We start from the raw sequence: 22,391 nt of genomic DNA on the forward strand, positions 1-22,391 counted from the left end.
TGAAAGACTAATGGAAAAAAGAGACAAGAGAACCTGAATTTTCATAACTAATATAGGTATTGATATGCTTGTTGCAGTCGGTGCTGACGAGGCGGACACGAACGACTATTACTTCAGGGATTCGTTCGACCATTCCTCATCCGAAAGCCAACTATTAGACGCGACAGGAAAGCCTCACAGTAGATCGGTGACGCCTGTGCCGAAGATGCAGAAGCTGCAGAATTCGAAATTATGTTTACAAGTTCAGGGTTCGGGAAAAGTGTCCCATAAACGTCTCCATGTAATAAAAATCTTCGTCCCGGCGCTGATGCTGACCATTGTTGTACTCTGCATTGTGACGGTGCTGATATTCGAAACTGACACCGCGCTGTTCAACAGCATGCGAAAGACACCGGAAATGGTTGCTCTTAGGAATCAGTGCTACGCACCTATAAGGGAATTTTTAAAAAGCAAATTTGGTCTGTTCTGATGTCGTCTACGGTATGAGAAAAATTTTCATAGTCTAAACTCTTAACGACAGTGCCAATTTAATCAGGGACGAGATAGGTTTACTATTATAATAGACCGTGCGGTAAATCGGACCGCGATACTTCTAATCAAATCTAAATTAACGTACGACGTTATCGTTTCGACGACTTGAAAGTCAATCGCAGCATTAATATTTTTCGTTTTAAGCTGTTTTTACGCTTTCACGATGCCCGTAACTTGCAACGTTAAGAAACTGGATTCTGAATTCCATCGCAGTATCTTTGCCACCCTCTCTCAAAGTGACCAAACTTCCGAGTTTCAATTACTTCAACTTTCATCCGCAGATATTGAAATTGCTTCATTTTAACGCCAATCTTTTTTTGAACGTGTTCGATTGTGGCTTGCGAATTACTACCTGTTGCGAAATCGCTGACACGATCTTAACGAGGGTTAAAAAGAGCGCTGTGATTTAACTGAAAAAGAAAATTAATTAGTAAATAATCTGCTGGCGCGTTGTCCGGCCTTTGGCTTTGAAAGAATGACTTTATTCTTTTTTTTTTTTTTTTTTTAATTCATAAATGAAAATTGAATTATTTCTTTTTAAATTCGAAGCGAAAGTAGGTGTGAAAATTTTTTCAATCATGGTCAAATAATTATTTGACAAACTATCAATGCGTATAATATGCTATATAATATATAAAAGCACGCGTTATAGAATGAAATTTACCCTATTTTATCGTCAAATGGAAACTGAGGAATAGATGATGTAATCAAAAATGATTTAATAGAATAAATCGTTATAGCAATGTTAGGTAATTTTAATATTCAACGAAAAGCAATTAATACGTAGGATTTAAGGGTATGCGTTTTTATCGCTGAAATAGATGGCATGACAGAGTAAAGAATATAATGTGCTTCGTTTAAGTGAATATAGAAAAACTGTATAGTTTAGATTGAATATAGCATTCATTTATCATTACACGCCATTCTATCCGTAGGTAATATCTCAACTGAGTTTGAAAATATTTTCTTGCCGCCTCTAAGGCATATCATTGGTTAATATTTATTAATTTAATATATTTATTTCATACAGATACATTTTATATATACACATATATATTTATATAATATATTATTTTGTTTAAATTTTCTCTCATGGTTCCTGATTACTTACATAAGTTTACGTATGTAAATCCTTTTAGGATCGAGTTGTTTTTTTTTTTTTTTTTTTTCTCTCCACGCTTGTTTTCCATTCAAAATCAATTTTTATTCAAAGTTGCTTTGTCGATGCACGTATGCCTTCATTCCCTAATTTTAATCTCTATTTCGTGTATTCTTCTAGTCCACAAAGCGTCCGAGTAATGCGATGAAAGTGAACAAAGAATAACAATGAAAAAGGTGTAAAACGAAGCGATGAAGAGTAAGAGTGTAAAATTTTATTTGTGTAATTGTTGGATCTGATTTGTTTTTATTTGTTGGTGAAATGTACTCTCGTCGACTAGGAAGATTTTACATCCACTAATATCGGTAGACGTAGAAATAATGTTCACGCATTCCTGGTGTAATTTATCAGCAAAAAAAAAAAAAAAAAACAAAAAAAAAAACAAAAAAAATACGAAATAAAATAAAAAAAAAAAACAACATATGTTTGCATAAGTCTGTGGATTGAAACTCGGTTGCGAAAAAACAGAAAGAAATGTAAATATTATCCAAAAACAAATGTTCATTAAAAATTGGCAAAATTTATTCAATCTATTCTCTATAAGCTTAAATGAAAAATGATCTACAGAAGTTTGCAGGGAAAAAAATATTCACCGAGGACACTTGGCGTGATTTTATTTATTCGTCGGAGGTAATGATAAGAAAATGCTTGGGTATTAAAATTGTTCTGTAGTAAATGCCGCCGCTTAGAAATGAATCGCAGCTCCAGTTGTTGTAAAAGATAGGGATTTTTGTCACGAATACACGAGCCGTAGCAGAAAATTTCCCTGTACCGCAGAGCTAAAAAACCTAAACACCTTTTGCAAATCCATGCGTCAGCTGTTAATTGCATTAAGCGAGTAAAAAAAAAAAAAAAAAAACCACCTTCCTTCTCTCAAGTTTTGTGTCTGTAATGACAAACCAGAAAGCTGAATACACAATAAACCTGATAAATGAAATAGACGAATCTTTGTAAACTGTCATTGTATTTCGCGTTTGTGAATCCTTGAAGCGCCAAAGTTGATTGCGAAAAGATTGTCTATCTTAAATATTTAACGTCACAAAACCGAACGATTGCGATGGCATCGATATTTTCCCCGTGAAAACTTTCGGACTAACCTTATTTCCTACAAGTGCCTACGCTGTACTAAAAATCTTTTTTAATCAATTATTCGTCTCCGATATATAACGAGCGCACTCTGTGTAAAATTATTTACAAGTTATTTCATCCGGTTCTCTTTTGAATCGCCGTGGTCGTTCCACTCTCATCTAATTTGCAATCTCTGCTCGAAACGGAGGCGAAATATTGACATGCCAAAACTTCATGCAAAACTGTATAGTTTCATAGGAACTTTATAGTTTAATAATATATTTACACGAACGATGTTTCTTCGACTTGAATAATTCGCGTAGCCTGAGTGCTTATCGGTAAAACTGATTGCTTCCTTGCGCTGTTTTCTAAGAAAGAAGAATAAATAAATAAATTAAAAAAAAAAAAAAAAAAAAAAAACATAAATAAGTTTGAAAATACTTCCGACCAATTTTTCAATCCCTTTCCCCCCCCCCCCCAAAAAAAAAAAAAAAAACAAAACACCCCTCCCCCCCAAAATTTTACGCGAATAATATCAAGTCCGAGAACCGTTGTACAATTGTACTTGGAAATTGTATAAATAATATATAGATGTAAACGAATGTCAATTGCAATATACTTATAATGAATCTAGTTGTAAAGACAAAGAGTTGAACAAAAATTTTGCGGGAGAAAACTATGAAGGAAAGTTAAATAAATTGAAATAGGTAATTCATTGTATACCTATATCACCTGTGTATAGTTATTAATTATTGCGAGTGTGGAAAAACAAAAAAAAAAAAAAAACAAATAAAATAATAATAGTAATGATATTAATAATAATAATGATAATGATAACAAAATTTGTCGTACGGCGTAAAAATTGCGAAGATACAATTCTTAAGCATTTTTCAAATCAGTGCTGAATCGAATCCATGTAATGTAATATTTTTAACCTATCGAACGACAGGGAAAAAACAAACGAGAAAGAAAATACGAACGAAGTAAGAATGAGAGAAAGAAAAACTTTCGCGTACAATTTGCACTAGTAAAGTGATGATAAAAAAAAAAAGAAAAGAAAGGTTGAAAAATTGTTGATGACGAATTACGTGATTTGGGAATATTCCGAATTGTAAAAATTACAGGTAAATAGAGCTACATCGAAAAACAGCAAACTATGGGGGAAATGTTTAATTTCTAATCGTAATATTAAATCTGCTGCAATAATTGCGGTACAAATTTCATACATAATAATACAAACGAGTATATTGTATATGTATATTTGTGTATGATTTTTTATTTTAAAGAACGAAAAATAAGAAGGTGAAAAAACAACAAGACAAAGAGACAAACTATTACTAGAAAATACTTCTTAGTAACTATACCTAATACTATTATATTCATTGTGATAGGTCATAATAATTGTTCGGCATGAACGGTCTGGCAAAACGATGCAGGTCGAAAAATTAAAGCACGGAAGAAAAAAAAAAATAAATAAATAAAAATATCAAAAACACAAAACAATTCAACTCGAAGAATCTTTAACTGCTAATTGAATGCTAATTGTCTTTCGTTTCAAATTCTTATTTCAGTGAAAACTAAAACGAAGAGCACAAAAAAAAAAAAAATCGTAACAAGAAATAATCGAAGAACCGATATAAAAATTGAGATTTCAAACAAAGTTTAGTAGATGAAAAAAAGGGGGAAAAAAAAACAAATGCTTTTCAGCTACGTGTATAATTAATTATTGATAGCATAATTTTTACGCAATCTTGCCTGGTTATAATAATATTAACAGTTATATTAACAGCAACAACAACAACAACAATAGTAACAATATACATTATATTGTATAAGTGTAGTATATATTTGTCTTATATATACTTCTATTTACGTAGAAATTTGACATTTACGTCGTAAAAAATACCAAACACTCAACCAAAACAAGAAAGAAAAAAGAATTTTAATTTGATTTATGTACATAATTGTCGCGATTGCGTTATGTATGTGTATAACATTAGCTGGGAATACTACAAAATTCTATGCTTCATGTTCGATGATTTTTACAATAATCTAATCATCAACATTTAGTAAGATTGGCAAGCATGTAGTAATTTCGTATTCTTCGGCTCTTTAGAAAGGGTTGTAAATGGATCGAAGATCAGCAATCTAGTCGATTGACTTGATTATCAATTGACGTAAGAATTGTAAACCTTCACTTAATCAATCTTGCATACGTAAATATTATTTTATATACCGCAGGATTCTCGGCTTTAACATTATAGCGTCGTTAAATTTCTTCTTCTTTTTTTTTTTTCACTTTCGCTCTTTGTCGTTCACGAAATACATACCTTATAACATCCCGTAATCAATTATTATCATGAATAGTAGGCTGTTTAATTTTGGTGCGATGTATAGATACAGTATATAAATAGATGAAGTAACCTTAGTACAAAATGATTTTTTAGCTGCGTACGTAATAGAAACACATACTGATACAATTATAAATCGTATGTAAATGAGTTTCTATACTGAGTTCTCAATTGATCAACGTGTTTGTAAATAAATAAAATAGAATATAAATTACCTAACAAGTAAAGATGAGGGTGCCGAAAAAAAAAGGATAAGCTTGGTGATGGTATGAATAAGATATTACTATTGCCGAAAAATTTTCATTTCGTTTCTATGAAGCATATAACTACATTAAATAGTATGGCGCTTAATTAGCTGACATATCAGTAATAGAAATTTCAATCTCTCGCCTCAGAGGAATCCTATTTGTAATACAGAAATACGTACCTACATAAATTTAAATTAAAATAAAAAAAGCACTAAATTTTTTCCATGACAATGATACACAGTAAATAATATACAATCATTATTTTATACAATCAACGAAATTTACTGACAATTAATTAAAACGATGAAATGATTCATCGAAATATAATTTCACACGGACATACGTATTATTATTTTTACACATTTTTATACGTGTTTCATATTGTCGTTTCATGTTCAGGTTTTTTCCCCCCTGAGTATACTATATGGTTGTTATGTTTATTTCTCGTACAAAAGTTTATTCGAATTGTAAACGAAAACTGCGATGACAAGTATGATCAAAAGAATTTTCTATCAAACCCCGAAATTTCCAATAAACCGCATTGATATGCTTGTGTAATTATATTAGCTGCTAGTCAAATACTTCTAATTATGTGAATTTGTTCAAATTTCCCATTGAAAATACATGATCAAAAAACGTATATACAAATTATGGAAATTTGTCTTCATTAATGCTTCTAACTGCACGTGTTAGTATCGTCGTAATTAATGTAAGTCGTTGAAAACTTGTGTGATAGGTGAAACAAAGAGAAGAAAAAAAAAGGAGAGAATAAAAATTGAAAAAGTAGAAGAAATACAAAAAGACAATTAGCAACTCGTGTTCACTGTATTGTGTTCAAGTACGTAATACATGTATGTATGCATATTTATTATACATCGTGTGCATAAATTAATTCTTTCCTCCATGTTTAACTTTTGTTTCTTACGAACGAAGCCGCTCAACAGCTGTAAAATGATCACATTTATTGAGAGTTTCGATAATTTTTTTTAATTTTAGTTACCGCTAGACAAAATCGAAATGAGAAGATCGACGTTTCGAACGTATCTTAACCAGTGAATTTTTCCAATTTCTTTTATTTTTTGTATGATCTCATATTTCCCGCTAATTTGAATTTGGAGGAAATACTTTCCGTAGATGCGGGAAATGCTACTTTTTTTCCCAAAGATGAGGGGAAAAAAGTGAAGCGGGAATAATATCCCAATTTTGTCCCGCTTTTCAGGTAAAAAACGTGAACATTATGGCTGTGAGTCGGGAATAAAAGTATGTTTGTGTCTGTCCATATCTAATTATATCTTATGATTAATATTGTCAGTTCTTACTTGCAAAGTAAATTAATAGTTAACTAAACATCACGCAGATTCGAACAGAAGTTATTAATAACACGTGAATGTGTACGTGAATAATTTTTTTTATTTCAATTCGAAATCTACGGTTTTGTAACAATGATAATACCTCGTTACAAATATATAAAAATACACTGTTAACCGAACTACTTAAACAGAAATCAGGCGGCCAGTGGGTAGCATTGATATTCCATGTACGTACAGCAGAATGCCGTGTGGAAATTTATTGCAGCATATGCGATGCGATATATACCGTTTCCAGAATAATATAAACAAGTCGCAATCCGTGTATATCAAAAAATATCAATTGCTGAACTAGTAGAAACAATTAAACAAGAAAGAAAAAAAGGACAAACGATTTTACGAGCACCTTAGCATTTCCACTGATCAGAATTTTTTATCAGGTTAATTTCATGCCACGAATTCAGCTCACTTATCCGGTGTGCAAAAATCTTGGATAGGCACGTTGTATGATTACATTCGAATTAGGTGGAGTAACAGCTGAGTACTTGTTATTACAGTTGCGAATAGTTGCGGATTTGGCGCATCACCGTTAAACGGCTTTCTCGCATTTGAATTTCGAGCGAACGTTACACGTATAATATTCATCAAGGCACGCGAGACCTTGAATTAGGAGTAGCATTTATCGCGGTCAAATAATATTACGGTGCTGAAATTAATATTGCGATATAATTTTTTTCGTTCCTATTTTGCTGTCCTCATTAACCGCTCATGGAAAACATCGAAGCAAGACTTTCTACTATTTCGAACAGATTTTAACGTATCTAGTATAATTTCAAAACGCAAAGAGAATAAAGTAGTTCCATCTTCGTTGAAATCTTTAAATATGGATATTATGAGACTATTTCAATCAGAGAACAAATGGAAGTTTATCCAAATAATTTTATCCATAGAACCATGTATCGTTCATAGTTTTCTTTTACCGACAATCGTAACTATGTTTCTTTTGTCGGTTATATTTTTTTTCACGTAGCGAAGAATTCACCGTATTGAAGTTCAGTTATTGTATAAGTGGTATGAGAGCAGTTGCGATGCCTTCGAGTACCGACTAAAATACTATTTATCGTCATCAACGTATGATACAAATGTATGACACATTTATAGACGTTGAAGTGACGCATTTGACTTACTTCGAAGCTGATCTCTCGTTCAGATGTATGATATCGTTATAACGCGTCAAGGTTCTTTGATTTACAGTTTTTCCCACACGATCCAGCACGTCGATTATTCGGTTGTAATTAACATTAGAAATACCGAAATTACGACGAAGCTATTTCTACCAAAACAAGTCAAAATAACTGGTCTTCAAAAAATACCGATTCATAAAATTTTATATTATTAAGATTTTTTGAAGACTAGTCATTTTGACTGTAGTTCTAGTGTTAACAATGAGATATCTTCTAAGTTCCTGAATTATAGGCATTGCCTCGATTCAATTGATTCACTTCGATTTGGGTATTTTATGCGCGTTTTCTTCGTGACTCAGACTGGGATGATATGTATCCATGGTAGTTGAATCAGACGTTTCGATATTTGTTCAGCATTGCGCGAAGGTCGTGTGAAAAACTGCGGTAAAAGTGGAATTTCCACAACGGCCGCAGTTTTCTTGTTCTCACAGGAAAAACGATATTCTTTAGTGAAGTAGAGAAGTATCCGGAATACACGTCAGTCTGGAAGAAATTCTCCGGCGTTTCTGTAATCCACAACCGTATTTATTATCTCATACGTGACTCACTCCCGCTGTTAGATCTGACAATGACAATGGCTCTCAAACAACGCGTGATTAAAAAAACTAATTTGTTTTTATTTACCGTCGATTTTACTCTAGAAAATTTCATTTTCATTAGAAATATTTACAATAGAGAGATTTCCGGTAGAACCGGAACTTTAGATTGAACGGGACATGGCAATTTTTCATGCCCATCATTTTGTTGTAAAATCTTGTATGATTTAGTGATTTTCATCGAGCCGTTTCCGAGATCATCGTTAGAGTTTGTCGGACAGACCGAGATTTTTATAAAAACTTGTTTTTCAGAGTTTAGAGGTGTTTTTCAGAAAGTGATTTTCGACCGAAATCAATACTTTTGTTAGATCCATAAAGGCGATGAAAAGTAAAAAATGATTGTATGGATGCCGAATGCGATGTCTGGAGTTACTTATTATGTGCAAAAAAAAAAAAAAAAGGAAACTAAAGGAAATAAATGAGCACGTCCGCACAATTTTGATTTTAGAGCAGTTAATTATACTTTCTACAATATCCGCATGACTTAATTTATATATTTACGATATATGATTGTGCGATAATAATAATCATTACTATATCTATCACCTCGACTCGCTGCTCGATTAAAGCAAGATTAGATAGACAAAAATAAGAACATCGATCTGCACTAACAATAATGGTTGCTCAAATAATATGATGTATGTACGTGTCTTGATGAGCGATTTAATAAAAAGAATTCTTAGTAGATATACATCATATACAAGCATCAAGTACACCTGGCTTTATTTCGTTATCGAAAGTAATAAAGAACAGGTGCAAACTATTCACAAACGATCATTGTGCGAATGCGGTGGAAATTTTTAGATTTTTAAAATTCTCGAAGCATATAGCATTTTAATTTTGAATATTGATAGGACTTCTGAAAAATAGAGAAAAAAAACATGTAGTCGAAGGTTTTTACTGATTTTGGCTACAGTAATCGAGGAGTGAATGGTCAAAAGTAAATAAATCAGTTTTTCGGTAAGAATCGGAATTTCACTTGTTACATCTTTCGATGTATTTCATTGGAGTTAGTTCGTATTAGAAATTAGATTTTGTTCGTCGTACTGGAGCAAAAATTTTAGCGACATAAGTCTTCGGCACGTTGAAGATAATCAATTTCAGGAGTAATATGCCACAGGTGTTTTGAACGGAGTGTCGTGTACCTGATTTAAGAGTTTTTGCGACACTCCAGCTCATTCTTTCGTAAAGTTATGAATCGATTTGAAATTTGTCGTAAAGCGATCGTGCTACCGTCAGTAAGTGCGCTCTAGTCAGCTCGGACCGAATAAATATCTTAAATATCCGGATTTTTCATTCGTTTATTTCGCCACGAGACAGGCGTTATATTGTTCGGATTATTCGATCATTAAGTAATATGATAATTTATCGGTACTAGCCGACCAGAGCGCACTTCATACAATATTAATATGGTTCTGAGACAAGAAATTCCACATCGAATCGATGTTTCACGAAAGAATAACCGGGATTTCCGTAAAAAACTCTTAAATCGATCACGTGACACCGTGTTCCAGACACCGCACCGTCTTAGAATATTCATCGTATGAGGTTGAGTGTCACTGCCGAGCTTCTCGCTTTTGCCGCAAGGGGCGCCATGCGTCGCTGTGAATGATTCTATCGCTTCTAGTCGGCAGTCGAGAATAAACGGCCGTCGAATCAGGTGCGGTGCGGTAACCACAGATTACGAGTCACGTACCAGACGACACAGTTTTCCATGCGTCAGTGTTTCTCGTGCGTGTGAGCAGGTGCAACTGCATAAGAAACGGTGTACGAAAACGGTGAAACCCTGGTTTACTCATCGAACATCGGCAACATAACCGTGGACCGAAGTCACCGAAATCGAATTACACGCGAAACGCTTGCGCCAAGACTCTGTCGGTAACTTGGCGAGGTGTCAGCTGGAAACAGTGGCTGTGTGAGTGACAGTTGAGTGTTGGTGATTCGCGCTTTGTTAGTTACTGTAAATTGTGTGCGAGACTAGTTCGGATTAGCCACACTTTACACAACGACCACGACGACGAGATGGATAAACTGCTGGCGTCTGACAACTGGATGACGATCAGCTACAATTAGGGTATAATAATATCGAGTTCGCTGACTGGTGCATTGTCGTTGCGTTCAATTTTTCAAACTCTTCGTCAAAAATTCACCGCTGCCGGACATCTCGACTGTCTCTTAATCCTGCGGCACGATTGTCTGTTGTTTATATGGTCGAACTGTGAGTGTGCAGTTTGTTATGAACGGAGGAAAACACTAAAGTGCAGGACACATTCGCGTCAAAATGGTGAGTAGCGTGACGATTGTTTTTTGTTTTCAGCGTACCCTAGTTTGTGTTTCTCTTCTAGTTAATCTACTTTCTCCACGACTGTTATTCGGTATGGTCAATGCGATGCGTAGATAGGAAAACTATCGCGATTGTCGTAACGTAGAAAACAAAACATTGCAAAGAGAGTGAGAGAGTGAGAGAGAGAGAGAGAGATTTTACCTCTCGTTTATTGCTATTCTCACTTTAAATTTCTCTTTGATGACCTGCCGCAATAATTGCGGAGAGCTACTTTTACAACTCGATGATGTTTTGAAATACACAGTTTCGAGCCATCGAGCTCTAAACTGTTTTTGGTTATCGGGGCGCCGTCGTTACGGGAATTATTATGTTATCTTCGTTAATCGGTGAAAGACCGTCTGATATCAGTTGTAGGCGTATTTCACGATTGTTAATTTCGCGCGAGGCGAAGTCGGTTCTGAGTCACTACGAGTCTATTATCTCCCGATATCTTCTTAAGGATGTTTTATACGCGTATACAACGGCTTTTGACGTCGCTGATTGTTGCTATTCTACGGATTAGTCACCGACTCTCCAAGTTTCAGTTTTATGTCACGTATCAGTTATGTACTGCATGTACAACTAAAGAAAAGTCACTATCTTGTTCGTGAATACCTTATATACGTTTGCTGAATTTTTTCTGCAGAATAAATTAGCAACATTCGTTTTTAGAACAGGCTTTACGATTACGCTCGGAAATTTATGAGACAGGGTTTTGAAACCTAGCTATGATGCACGCCGCTTCTTTGTGACGCCGGAAGGTCCTTCTTATTGTGTTGGAGAAAATAACCACGTACCTCATGCGGATAAAAATCTGTCCGGTTTACGCGCGAGACGTTTCTCCGAAGGATATTGACGCATGAGACGAACTTGTTACCATTGCTTTTTCACATTAAATTCAAATATTCTATTCACCGCCTGACGTACGTTCTTATCAAGTATCGTTTACATCTATGTGTGCAGAATCATCTGTGAGCAGGCGCAATTCACGCGCGCTAAGTTTGAAAATTCTTCTTTTCTTTTTTACACAGTTTCTGGTCTTTCAAGTCCAGTACGAAAGAAATGAGGAACAAAAAAAAAGAAAAGAATGCATTACACAGTAATGATGTAGAATCTAAACCGCGTTGTTTGTTCATTTTTTTTTTCACTTGATATTAATGAAAGAAAATCGTATTGTTTGGAAACTACGATACTTACGGTTTTGATGAATGAAATGAATTCGTCGTATCTTTCAAGTCGTGTTATTACACACGCGGATGAGCATAGCAGATGACGATTAAGCGTGTTGTCATTTCGTCTTCGCTCATACTCTGAGTAGTTTCTCGTAATCTATTCTCCATGTTATACGTCGAGTCAGCATCATTAACATATACGAACCTATACGAAGAATCTTCTCTCCGATTCCCCATTGACTCATCCGTTACTCCGTTACTTGGATTCCTTGCATACATATACAATAATATACATAGGTATATAAGTTCGTATGTTCAACGCAGAGAAAATAATTTTACAAGTCCCTCTTTTTTGAAGAAACATGCACGTCACGGATTTGAAACAGTTGATGCGGTTGTTTTCGTAAATTCTACTCGTTTTACACTTTCTATTTTCTACTACCACGATCTACGTTAAAGTCTTATGATAATAATCATCGAAGGCTGTATAAATTGTCAAAAATGAGATTGAAAATAAATCGGTTAATTAGAGTTATTTAAGAGTATCATCAAACTATGTTAAAGGAAACTCTTGTTTTGTCATTTTTTTTAAATTTAATAGATATACTTACTTTATATTTTTATTTTATTATCAATGTGATTGACATTTTGTATGAAAAAAAAAAACATGCATGTAAAAATTCATTACAAACATGTGTGATTCGTGAATCGATGGATGAAAAGAAAAAAATTATACATATGAGAAAAAAACGTATTTCACTTCTTGTAAGATAGAAATTTTTTGTCACTTTTCGTTCTCCCAAAGTCGATGCATAGTATTTTTTATCTTCTGTTTCTTACATCGAAAAGTTGAGCTATGTTTTCGTTTTTTTTTTTTTCTTTTACTTTGCATCTTATTTTTTATTCATAAAATCTTCTGGTTTCCAATTTTGTGTCTATTAAAAATACAAACGACGGCTTTCAAAGCTATTTTAATTTTGTTTAAATAAGTATTCTGCAACTGCAGCTGCAAACGTGTTGTATTTTGAGAATATAAAATTAAAAGAAAAAAAAAACAATCACAACAATCGAAATAAGGATAGCTTTAACGAGGAAGCAAGTAATAATAATTCAATTCCGAAGTCTCGAAATTGCAACAGTTTTCAAAGGAAAAAATTTACCCAACTTTTAAAGACAAGGCGAAAAATCTCTTTGCCGATGAACTTTGAAGTAAGATATCGCCGCTGTAATACCGTTCTTGGACTGTTGTAACAACCTGATTAAAATTAGTACGTCTGCGGTGTTTATGCGGGGGCGGTACCGTTATGTTTTACTTTCTTCGGTAGCCTCATGTATAATCATAACAACACCGCCGGTGTACAATTGGAGAATTATGCATACAGCATACCTGCAACATCGCGTGCGTAACATTAAAGTATTTGTTGGTATCCATGTAATTAATCTTTTATCACTTATCGTACAGCCATCCGTTTTGCTCGGATCATTAATTTACATTTTTTAGACACAACTAGCATATTGGTTAATTCAGATTTCGCGAATCTGTTTTAATTCTCTTCATTGTTGAGAATTTTTAAATTTTTTTTTTGTCAAATCAGAGCCGTCATTGGACTCGCGGCTGTAACTCGAAAATTTCAACGTCAGTCCGAGAGGGAAAAAATGCAAATATTTCGTCACGTCGAAGTTTGTAACGTTATCGAAACGATTCATGTTGAGGAGAAAATGTCATTTCGCAATTTTGGAAATGTTTGAAAATAAGTAAACCGCTGTAAAACAACGCGTACTCATATTTTGCAATCTTAATTTCATCAAAATCATTGTAAAAATAAAAAAATAGTAATTTTTTTCCCAATGTTTAGTTACGATAACGTTACCAACTTAAACGTATTCCTTGCATTCTTTGTTTTTTTTTTTTTTTTTTTTTTTCTTCTTACTTCTCTCGCCGTAATAATTAGTACAAAATATACGGAGTGCAGAAAAACTTTTGCATAAATGTTGTATGTAATATATATTTCAAGGAAATTGTAAGAATTCAGTGCGAATGATTTTTTTCGTTGGCTTTGCTATTCTGAAAATTCAATTACATTCGTCATTTAATTACACGTACACGCTGTACATCATCGATTTGAATATTTATTTTACCACGCGTCTCGGAACGTGAGTTGTTACATACAATTTTTATCAAGGCACAAAAATCGTCGTGTCGAGTGGTTTCACTGCAGCACCGCCGGCGGAAGTTCGGTTTATGAACAGAGAGAGACTTTTAGCGAACAGTACCAACCGGAAATGTGTAATCATCTTAGAACCTTGGAGTCTGATGTCCTCGAGTGCTCGCAATCGCAGCAGCGCAATCACCCCGGTCCTTTCTTGCTTTTAATATATCGCATATGAAGTACCGGGTCGTAACGCATTATAACAATAACAATAATAATAATAAATCTTCAAGTCACACGTTATTGTGCTGGGTCAATTTTTATAACAAGATAGTATTCTATGGTTTTTAGGGTCGCCGGTTACGAATCTGAAATCAGATTTTGAAAATTCAAGATGGTGGACAAAGATTTAAAAATTCATCGTACACGGTTAAAAATATCTATGCAGGGGTTTTCGGTGTCGCCGATTGGATTTGTAATACTGAATTTTCAAAATCTGATTTTCAAAAATCCCCAAAGTTTTTTTTTCCGGATTCGAACGAATTTGAAATTTTCTCCTGCCGTATTAGATCCGCCATTTTGAATTTTTTTGAAATCTGATTTCAGATTCTTAACCAGTTATCACAAAAATTTTCAATTTATGTAAAACATGTATATATACGTCTAGAGGGGTGACATTCTCGGAAATGAATTATTCCTTAAATTTTTACGATTTTTTTCAATCAATTTGTTTCTAACGATAACAATTTACATCATATCGAAACAATTAATCCCGAGTATTGAAAACCTATTAGTATACTATCAGAAATAGTAAAAAACCGCAAGAAAAATATCTGGAAAAGTTCTCTAAATATACAAAAAATGAACATGAAATAGGTGGTAATAATACCTTCCCCAATTCTCGCATCATATCTTTTACCACACAAATTTTCACGCGTTTAATTCTGTATGAAATTTCGACATGTGTTACGGATATGTGAGATTGAAGAGCGAAAAATATAATGAAATATTTTGAAATCTTTTAAATATGTTCAATGCTGTACTTTCTCTGTTCTACTTTCATTATAAGTGAACAGAAAAAACTGTTGAATGGATTTGATTAATGATCAATAGAAATCGTTCAGGATCGCAAAAAAATAGAAAATAACGAAAGCTGCGTCATTACGATGTACTTAGTTAAAGTTTATCGTTCAATAATTACCGGTTGATGATAATCAATTATCCGAGACCCGATGATATTCATTGGCTTTCTTCATTGAGCATGAATCTGCACTTGTTCCAGCGGTATATATCCTTCGGTTTTAATTTATGTACATATTGAAATATTCTGTTGAGAAACAGAGAATTAAATAAATAATGAAAATTGAAATTTCAGCGGTTAGTCGAATTTATAGTTGTTGTTGCGTGATTTCTAACATCCTAATATCACTACGATTGATTTTAAATCTACTCATTGTGCAAAATATGTTTTGTATCGGAGTTTTTTTTTTTTTATTTCGACACAGCTCAATCGGAATCCGTAAATTTCAAGATTTCCTTTTAGTAACTGAACGTTTAGTAAATGAACAATTAAATTTTCCTTATTTTTTTCTCATTTCAGGTCTATCACTGGCAGAGTCAAAATGTCAAGGTGTCGGGTGTGGACGACATGGTATTACTACCAAAAGTCAACGAGGATTCGATCGTTGAAAATCTGAAAAAACGATACATGGACGACTATATATTTGTATCCTTGAAAAATAACGCAAAGTCTGAACCAACTATAAATTCAGTGCCGTAGACTTATGAATAATATCTTCAAATTGTTACATTCAGTTTCTTATATTTCAAATTATTTGAACAATTTCTTTTTCTGTAATAATTTCAGGGTGTTTCAAGTTCATAAGCAACCAAGCGTCGTTTCTCATTTGTAACAACAGCTGCAGTTGAACGTATAAGATGACGAATAACGTAAAGAATAATACAAAGCGTGATGAATATATTGCAACGATAACAAAAACACATTCGTCGATTACTTTGCCGTTTGACGTGATATTCAATTTGTTTCGCGAGTCTTATGCTTGATTTTCGAACGTTCCTTATGGTAGATTTTTACGTCCTTGAAGTAGGCGTTCGGCAAACGGGCAGGATCAACCGTCAGAGGTCTGTCCAGGGGAAATGTGATAGATTTTCTTAAAGGTAAATGAGTGTGGATAAATTCGTCAATCGGTGAACCTATGTAGACGAATAGCCGAAGTGGTAGCCCATCGATCCTGCCCTTAGGAATGGAGTTGCGAAGCTTCAGGGCGTAAAGATACCACGGCATTTCAAAGGTGTCGTTGATATCCTTCAGGGAACGAGTAACTTTCTCGTAGAACGAATCGCCGCTCATATCCTCCGGTACCGCTGTGTAATCCTGCGTGCTATTCCTCTGAATAGTGAACGTTCCATTTTCAACTGAAATCAGAAGAAGAGAAAAAAAAGCGTGTAGTCAAATCAGGAGAGTAGCGAAGAAACAATGGTCTCGAAGGTTGTCACTAAAGTCCGTGGGAGGCAAGAACCGTACAATTAACTATCAACAATTTTGACTTATGCGGGTTTTACTGACGGTTTTCTGTGAACACGTTCAGGAGCAGGAAGTTCTTGTAGTTCTCCGATATGCTCAGCTCCATTTGGTTGAAGTCGTACTTCGGCCCCAGGAACACCCGGACCCAAACCGATGTCACTTTCGCACTTTTCACCGTGATGTTGTAGCGGTACGGCAAGTGGTTCAATCGGCATTGGCGAACCTTGACCACCGGCTCATCTCGCCCATTCGGCACTTTGAGACCCGTCGAGACTAGGTAATCCACGTCCTCGAAGTACGTGAAAATAGGTTCCACCTCAACTGACTGTATCACCACGTCTTCATGTACCAGCTCTTCGTAAACGTAGGTACACAAATGCGAGGAAAAACTGGAAAAAGGAAAATTTAACGTTACGTAGCGAATTTACTTTACGATTTATTTCAGATTGCGTGATAACGACAACTTGTTTCTGTTTCTAACGCTTTATGGATCTATCGTCGAATTTGATCTGTGATAACGAAGTGAGGAGTAAATGCAGACCTCTGATATGGTTTGGAGTGAGAATTTCTTAATTTGCACTGTAAGTGGAAGAAGAACTAACTCGTGATAGATGTTGACTATTCTTTGGGTCAGTGACCAGTACATCGGATCCCTGTGTCCGAGAGCAAAGTGGTCCAAAGTGCTCGGACATGGTGTGTGCTTAGTTTTGGGGCGAGGAGCACAGCCCAGAATGTGTTTTGCCAATACGTAGTAGGTGCCGTAGAACGGCAGGTTAATCGAGTCTGCGTTTCCCTCAAGAATATTACCCAGAAGTTCGACATACGCTTGTTTATACGTCTCCCTCGATTCACCGTCGGTATCAATTACTCTCTCTGTGTCCAGTGCTGAAGATAATCGTGACTCGAGGTCGCGAACTTTCTATCCAAATAATGAAAAGAGAAATTTTTGTTTCGGCAGTATATTTATTTGTCGCCATGCGGTGTTTGGACATTCCAATAATTTACATCGGGATGTGATTTTCTAACAACTTGGAACTGAGGAAGTGAGTCAGTGAACAATGATCGTCTGTTGTTCGTTCATTCTGTTAATCAAATGTCATAAATTACTTACAATTCATGAACCAGTGAACGAGTTACGGTAAATCTGAACCTCAGTTCACTTACGATGTTCAAGTTCGTAACGTCAATGTAACAACGTAGCTTTAAGATTCTCTCTGGAATGCGGTAAACTGTGCAAAGTAAGCAAAAGTAACTCATATTTTGGTAACTCGACACCTTCGAAGTCATTCTATATTTGTAATACAATAATTTTTGTTTTATCGCTCTGGTGACATTAACGTTACTAACTTCAACCTCGTTCATTTTCTTGGTTACGAATTGTCACGGATAGTCTAGTCCATCTAATTTGCTGCAAGTATAACAACTGAGGAAAAGAATGAAGCTTCTTTCAACCACGTATGTTCAAACATAATTCCATCATTTCGTTCTATCGGAAATTTTTTTAAACTGTAGCTGTTTCACGCTCACCTGTAGCAGTGGGAAAAGGTGGTTTGGAATCCGCGATCTCTTTTTGCGACTGGGAAACTGACATCCATTGGGATAGCTGGCGTTGGGATAATGTCCATAGGGAAGCGGATAGTTCCAATCGAATTCTTTTATAGCCTCGAGGTTGTTGGAAAGGCGTTCCATGTTGTAAAGTGCCAAAGTGTGCATTTGCCACCACAGAAAAGTCTCGCCGCGAGGCGGCCAGGCAGCTAAAACATCGTCGCTGATCTCTAGACTGCCCAACCAGAATGGTCGCAGCAGGTGAGCGTAGTGCATCGTTTCGGCCAGCGACACGTCATTCCTGAAGTAATTGAGTCGCTGCTCTTCTTCGTCGAAGTTGTAGTTCTTGGCGTTGCGCCGGATTCCGTAAGTCGCCGGAATCACTGAGTAACCTTTGGGGGATATATGACTGCTGCTGATGTCTGAAAGAAACCGAAAAACGACTCGTGGTGATTGAAACGTAATCATTCGAATTCACTTGAAACTGCATGCAATTTGGACCTCATGAACTTGCTTGCAATCAGGTTGCCGTATAAATTAGTGATTTGAAATCAATCGAACGTTCGAGGAAATCCTTGACAACGGTGGAATTCGAGCCACCTGTTAGTGTTGCAAATTACTTGGAAATCAGTGAGAAGTTGAACAACTATCGAAAATCTTGGGAACGCTTGGAAATCAGTGAGAAGTCCAGAGTTTAGGGATCACTTGGAAATCAGGGAAAGTCAAACTTATAATCTTCATCAATGGAAGTATGTACCTTGCAATTCGGTGAGAAATGAAACTATTACAGCCCTTGGAATTAAGTTCCGATAACGTCAGTTTAATAAAGAACTTGAATTGGCTAACCGTTACGCCACATGACCTCCTGCGCCCTCTTGATGACCGTTTCGCTGAAAAATAGATGTGGTTGGATCTCATGTAAGGCCGGAACGCGGATGAACCTTGTTGCTTTATGATGAATAATCGCGATGCTAAAAGAGTAGGCGAACATCCCCTCGTTCATGTGGATTCGGGCCCAAGCCGCGGTCTTGTTGAGCGTTTCGAAGTCCTTCGCATTCAAGAAAACCCTGAAGAGGTCGATTGCTTCCCCGAGTAGCTCGCTGTAAAAAGGTGAGAAGACTTTGCCCCGCGGCTGCATCCCTTTCTTATAACGAGCTAGGAAGCTTCTTACGCATTCCTTTACCCAACGATTCATGAAAGCAGAAAGTACATACACAGAAATCCGTGCTGAAATTAGGTGGAGGATCAATTTCGCCTTTTTCGCATTACGGTGGCACACTTTAGTTTGGTTACCATCTTCTTCTCTACACCTACCTCGTCGTTGTAGTTCTCAATGTTCTTCTCAATTTCATAAGACATTCCCAATTCGTAGTATGAACCATCGCCGCTAACCTCCGGCTGATCGATGTACCGTAGCAATTCGTAAACTGTTTTTTGCTCCAGTAGAAACTCTTCATTTGCGATCCACGAGATTGTTGGCGATATCGCCAATACTGCGAGGATTGCAAGATCTCGCAACATTTTTTTTTTTTTTATTGTCGAGTTGGTTACTGAGACGGTGATCCGATTCGGTATTATCGGTAACCTGCATGGAAAAGATAATATGTGAAATACAAATATGGAGGGTATAGGTAACGAGTATCTCATATGGGTTTCCAACTGAAAAATTGTCCGCCAAAAAGCATGAAGTGGTGGTTCAACAAGTCGCCAGTCGGCGCTTATAAGCAATAAGAGAAACTGCAGTAAAGCCATCTTTATTTCTCTCTAGGTACACTTGGGGACAATGAATCTGGGACGGCTAGTTTTCTACACCAGACAGTTATGTTGGCAGTACCGAGAAACCTACAGCGCCACAGTCGGCCGAGTGCGAAACAAACTCAAACTCAATGAACATAACATAACCCATGACCGTCGGATTTAACCTTGGAATAATGATTTGCTGGATTGACACGTATGCTAAGGTTAGATTCGACGGTCATGGGTTGTGTTACGTTCATTGATATTGAGTTTGTTTCGTATTCGGCCGACTGTGGCGCTGTAGGTTTCTCCGTGTTGCCAACTTAACTGTCGAGTGTAAAAAACAAACCGTCTCAGATTCATTGTCCCCAAGTGTACTTTACGAACACTTTTTATACACGGAGGTAGAGTCCTCCTTACCTCTACATTGGCGTGGTAATTTAATGTGTAATGGGGCTTCGAGAATCGAGTATACAACATTTTTGTTTGTCACCTCTCACCTCTTTTCACGACAAAGAATTAAAGTAGCAATTTCTAAACCTACGGAGTGCGATGATCTGAATACTGGACAATGTGACATGTTTGACACGGACTACTTGTCGCGTGTTTAACAGAATTGCATGTAGAATTGTACGTATGCATAGAAATTAGAAACTGGAGAGAAACGAGGTGATTCAATCCGATCCGGAAACAACTTGTCTCGCATTGTTAACAAAGTTCACTTTGATGAGTTATGCTTCGTGGGTTTTCTTTTCTTCTCTATGCAGCCTTCGTTTTATTCGTTCGATTAGTGACGAGATTACAGAGAATGCGGAAGAAAAAAATGTCACGTAGAAGCAAAACATATGATTGACTTTATTTTGGCTTCAGTTTCTATTCTTCTTCTTCTTGATTCACGTAGCTTAATGAATCAGAGAATAATTATGTTACATTAATGTTAAATAAATTCCGCTTTACTTCCGTGTTTGTGTGTAATATTCAATGTCGAAATTATACCCTGCGTAATATTTAATAAAGTATACTGTATACACGCCTACGACGTGTGCTTGGTGCCTGTCATTCCTAAATTTGGCAAGAATGTTACGTTAAGCGGTACGCGCTTTTACGTAAATTGTGCGTTTGATGTTCTTGATAAACGGATAAATTTCATAAACATTTTACGCCTATTTCATCTCAATGACAATAATTTTTCCATCACTTTGAACATTTTCAACCTAAGAATCTCGTTTCTTCAGTATAAACTTTTCCTTTCAAGTACCGTTTGAAATAAATTTTAATCCCTATTGGGGTGGGGTTGAAGTTCCGAATTTGAAAAGTTTTGATAGCGCCTGATTCTAGGTGTAAAAAATCAGAGAAAAAATATCCAAAGCAACGAAAAATCAAAATGGCGAAATTTCACCGAGCCAGAAATTCAGAAAAATGAAAATCTTGGATCATTCGGGATTTCGATGTTTCAAATTTTCAAATTTTCGCATTTTTGCAATTTCGTAACTTTGAGCGTCGGGTTTCAGAGTGGATTCGAAACTTTGATATTTCGTCAAAGTTTGATATCTTTACTTCAACTTCAGCCGGCTGGCACGGGGTCCAGTTGACCCCGTCACCGACTTTAACGTACAATTTTAAAGACGGCGTGTTTGAATCGGGGTTTTTTGTGCAGGTAAAATGAAGAATGATTGAAAAAACGTATTGCGTATTGTTTTACTTTTTTTGCTTCAAGAATTTCTCCCACATCCTCCATCGTTTTTTGCCAAAACTAAGATTGGGGTCTATTTCTGAATAGTTAAATTTTGTCTCAGAATTTTGTTCAAGTCGTGAAATGAAAGGGATAATTAAACAAGGACGAACCTGTTTCCGACGTCGTTCTTAATTTATATCCGGTTTCAGTCGCATCGCTTATCACGAAGTAGGACAACGACTCGGTGCGTTTAACAAATTTAGCCGTCTTCTATCTAATAGTTTCGTGCAGATTTCGCTTAGGTTTAGACTTGGAAAGACCGAAGACGTTCCCTCGCCAAACAGTTAGACCAGTTAACTAGAATTTATTTTATTTTACGTTATATTATCGCGTTTAGTAAAATAAAAACGCGTGCTACTGAACGTGATGACTAATTCTGACTAAATAATTTAGCTGGCTTGTTTCAAGTGCAGTTAATTGTGTAACACTACGTAACAGAAACGTCGAGGACACGACCAATCTGCGCGAACATGTCACTCGTACAGTATCATTTAGTTATTTTCTTCTCGCCCACTTTTATTTTCACAAAGTAAAATAAAGAATTTTTTCTTTTATTTCTTCTCCTTTTATACTGTACGTTTCGGAAATATTAACCATTCAATTGATGAGTTTGCGCGGAGGAAACCTGATTCGATTTCGGCAGGGATTTCCATTCTAATCAAGAATTGAATTGTCACTTG

At 35.8% G+C, this 22,391-nt stretch overlaps 3 protein-coding genes across 9 annotated transcripts in view; 2 read left to right on the plus strand and 1 right to left on the minus strand.

Moving 5' to 3' along the window:
* Nucleotides 1-4,412, plus strand: part of LOC124186640 (FERM domain-containing protein 5) — a 41,826-nt gene extending 37,414 nt beyond the window's left edge. For all 7 annotated transcript variants that reach the window (XM_046578505.1, XM_046578503.1, XM_046578504.1 and 4 more), the window contains one exon: nucleotides 78-4,412. In XM_046578505.1, the coding sequence (XP_046434461.1) occupies nucleotides 78-469 (392 nt within the window). In that variant the 3' untranslated portion in view covers nucleotides 470-4,412. The remainder of the gene's footprint in view (nucleotides 1-77) is intronic.
* A 5,732-nt stretch (nucleotides 4,413-10,144) lies between these two features.
* LOC124186637 (unconventional myosin-Ie-like) overlaps nucleotides 10,145-22,391 on the plus strand; it is a 42,670-nt gene continuing 30,423 nt past the window's right edge. Inside the window, exons 1-2 of the mRNA XM_046578491.1 lie at nucleotides 10,145-10,788; nucleotides 15,750-15,875. Of these exons, the coding sequence (XP_046434447.1) occupies nucleotides 10,786-10,788; nucleotides 15,750-15,875 (129 nt within the window). The 5' untranslated portion in view covers nucleotides 10,145-10,785. The remainder of the gene's footprint in view (nucleotides 10,789-15,749; nucleotides 15,876-22,391) is intronic.
* On the minus strand, nucleotides 15,931-19,795 carry LOC124186641 (arylphorin subunit beta-like). The gene is made up of 6 exons (XM_046578506.1): nucleotides 19,554-19,795; nucleotides 19,086-19,416; nucleotides 18,222-18,661; nucleotides 17,297-17,613; nucleotides 16,737-17,083; nucleotides 15,931-16,585 (listed from the first exon to the last, which is right to left on the minus strand). Exons 1-6 carry the CDS (start codon nucleotides 19,758-19,760, stop codon nucleotides 16,185-16,187), a joined length of 2,043 nt encoding a protein of 680 aa, XP_046434462.1. The 5' UTR covers nucleotides 19,761-19,795; the 3' UTR covers nucleotides 15,931-16,184.

Source organism: Neodiprion fabricii, chromosome 7 (assembly GCF_021155785.1).
Source record: "Neodiprion fabricii isolate iyNeoFabr1 chromosome 7, iyNeoFabr1.1, whole genome shotgun sequence".
NCBI lineage: Eukaryota > Metazoa > Arthropoda > Insecta > Hymenoptera > Diprionidae > Neodiprion > Neodiprion fabricii.

What these genes read in the sequence shown, in the direction of transcription:
- LOC124186641 (XM_046578506.1), bottom strand. Translation starts at nt 19,760, where the DNA reads ATGTTGCGAGATCTTGCAATCCTCGCAGTATTGGCGATATCGCCAACA. An exon ending in TTGAGAACTACAACGACGAG is followed by an intron (nt 19,417 to 19,553) that starts GTAGGTGTAGAG and finishes CGTTGGGTAAAG; the next exon opens with GAATGCGTAAGAAGCTTCCT. An exon ending in GAACGTGTTCACAGAAAACC is followed by an intron (nt 16,586 to 16,736) that starts GTCAGTAAAACC and finishes TTCTGATTTCAG; the next exon opens with TTGAAAATGGAACGTTCACT.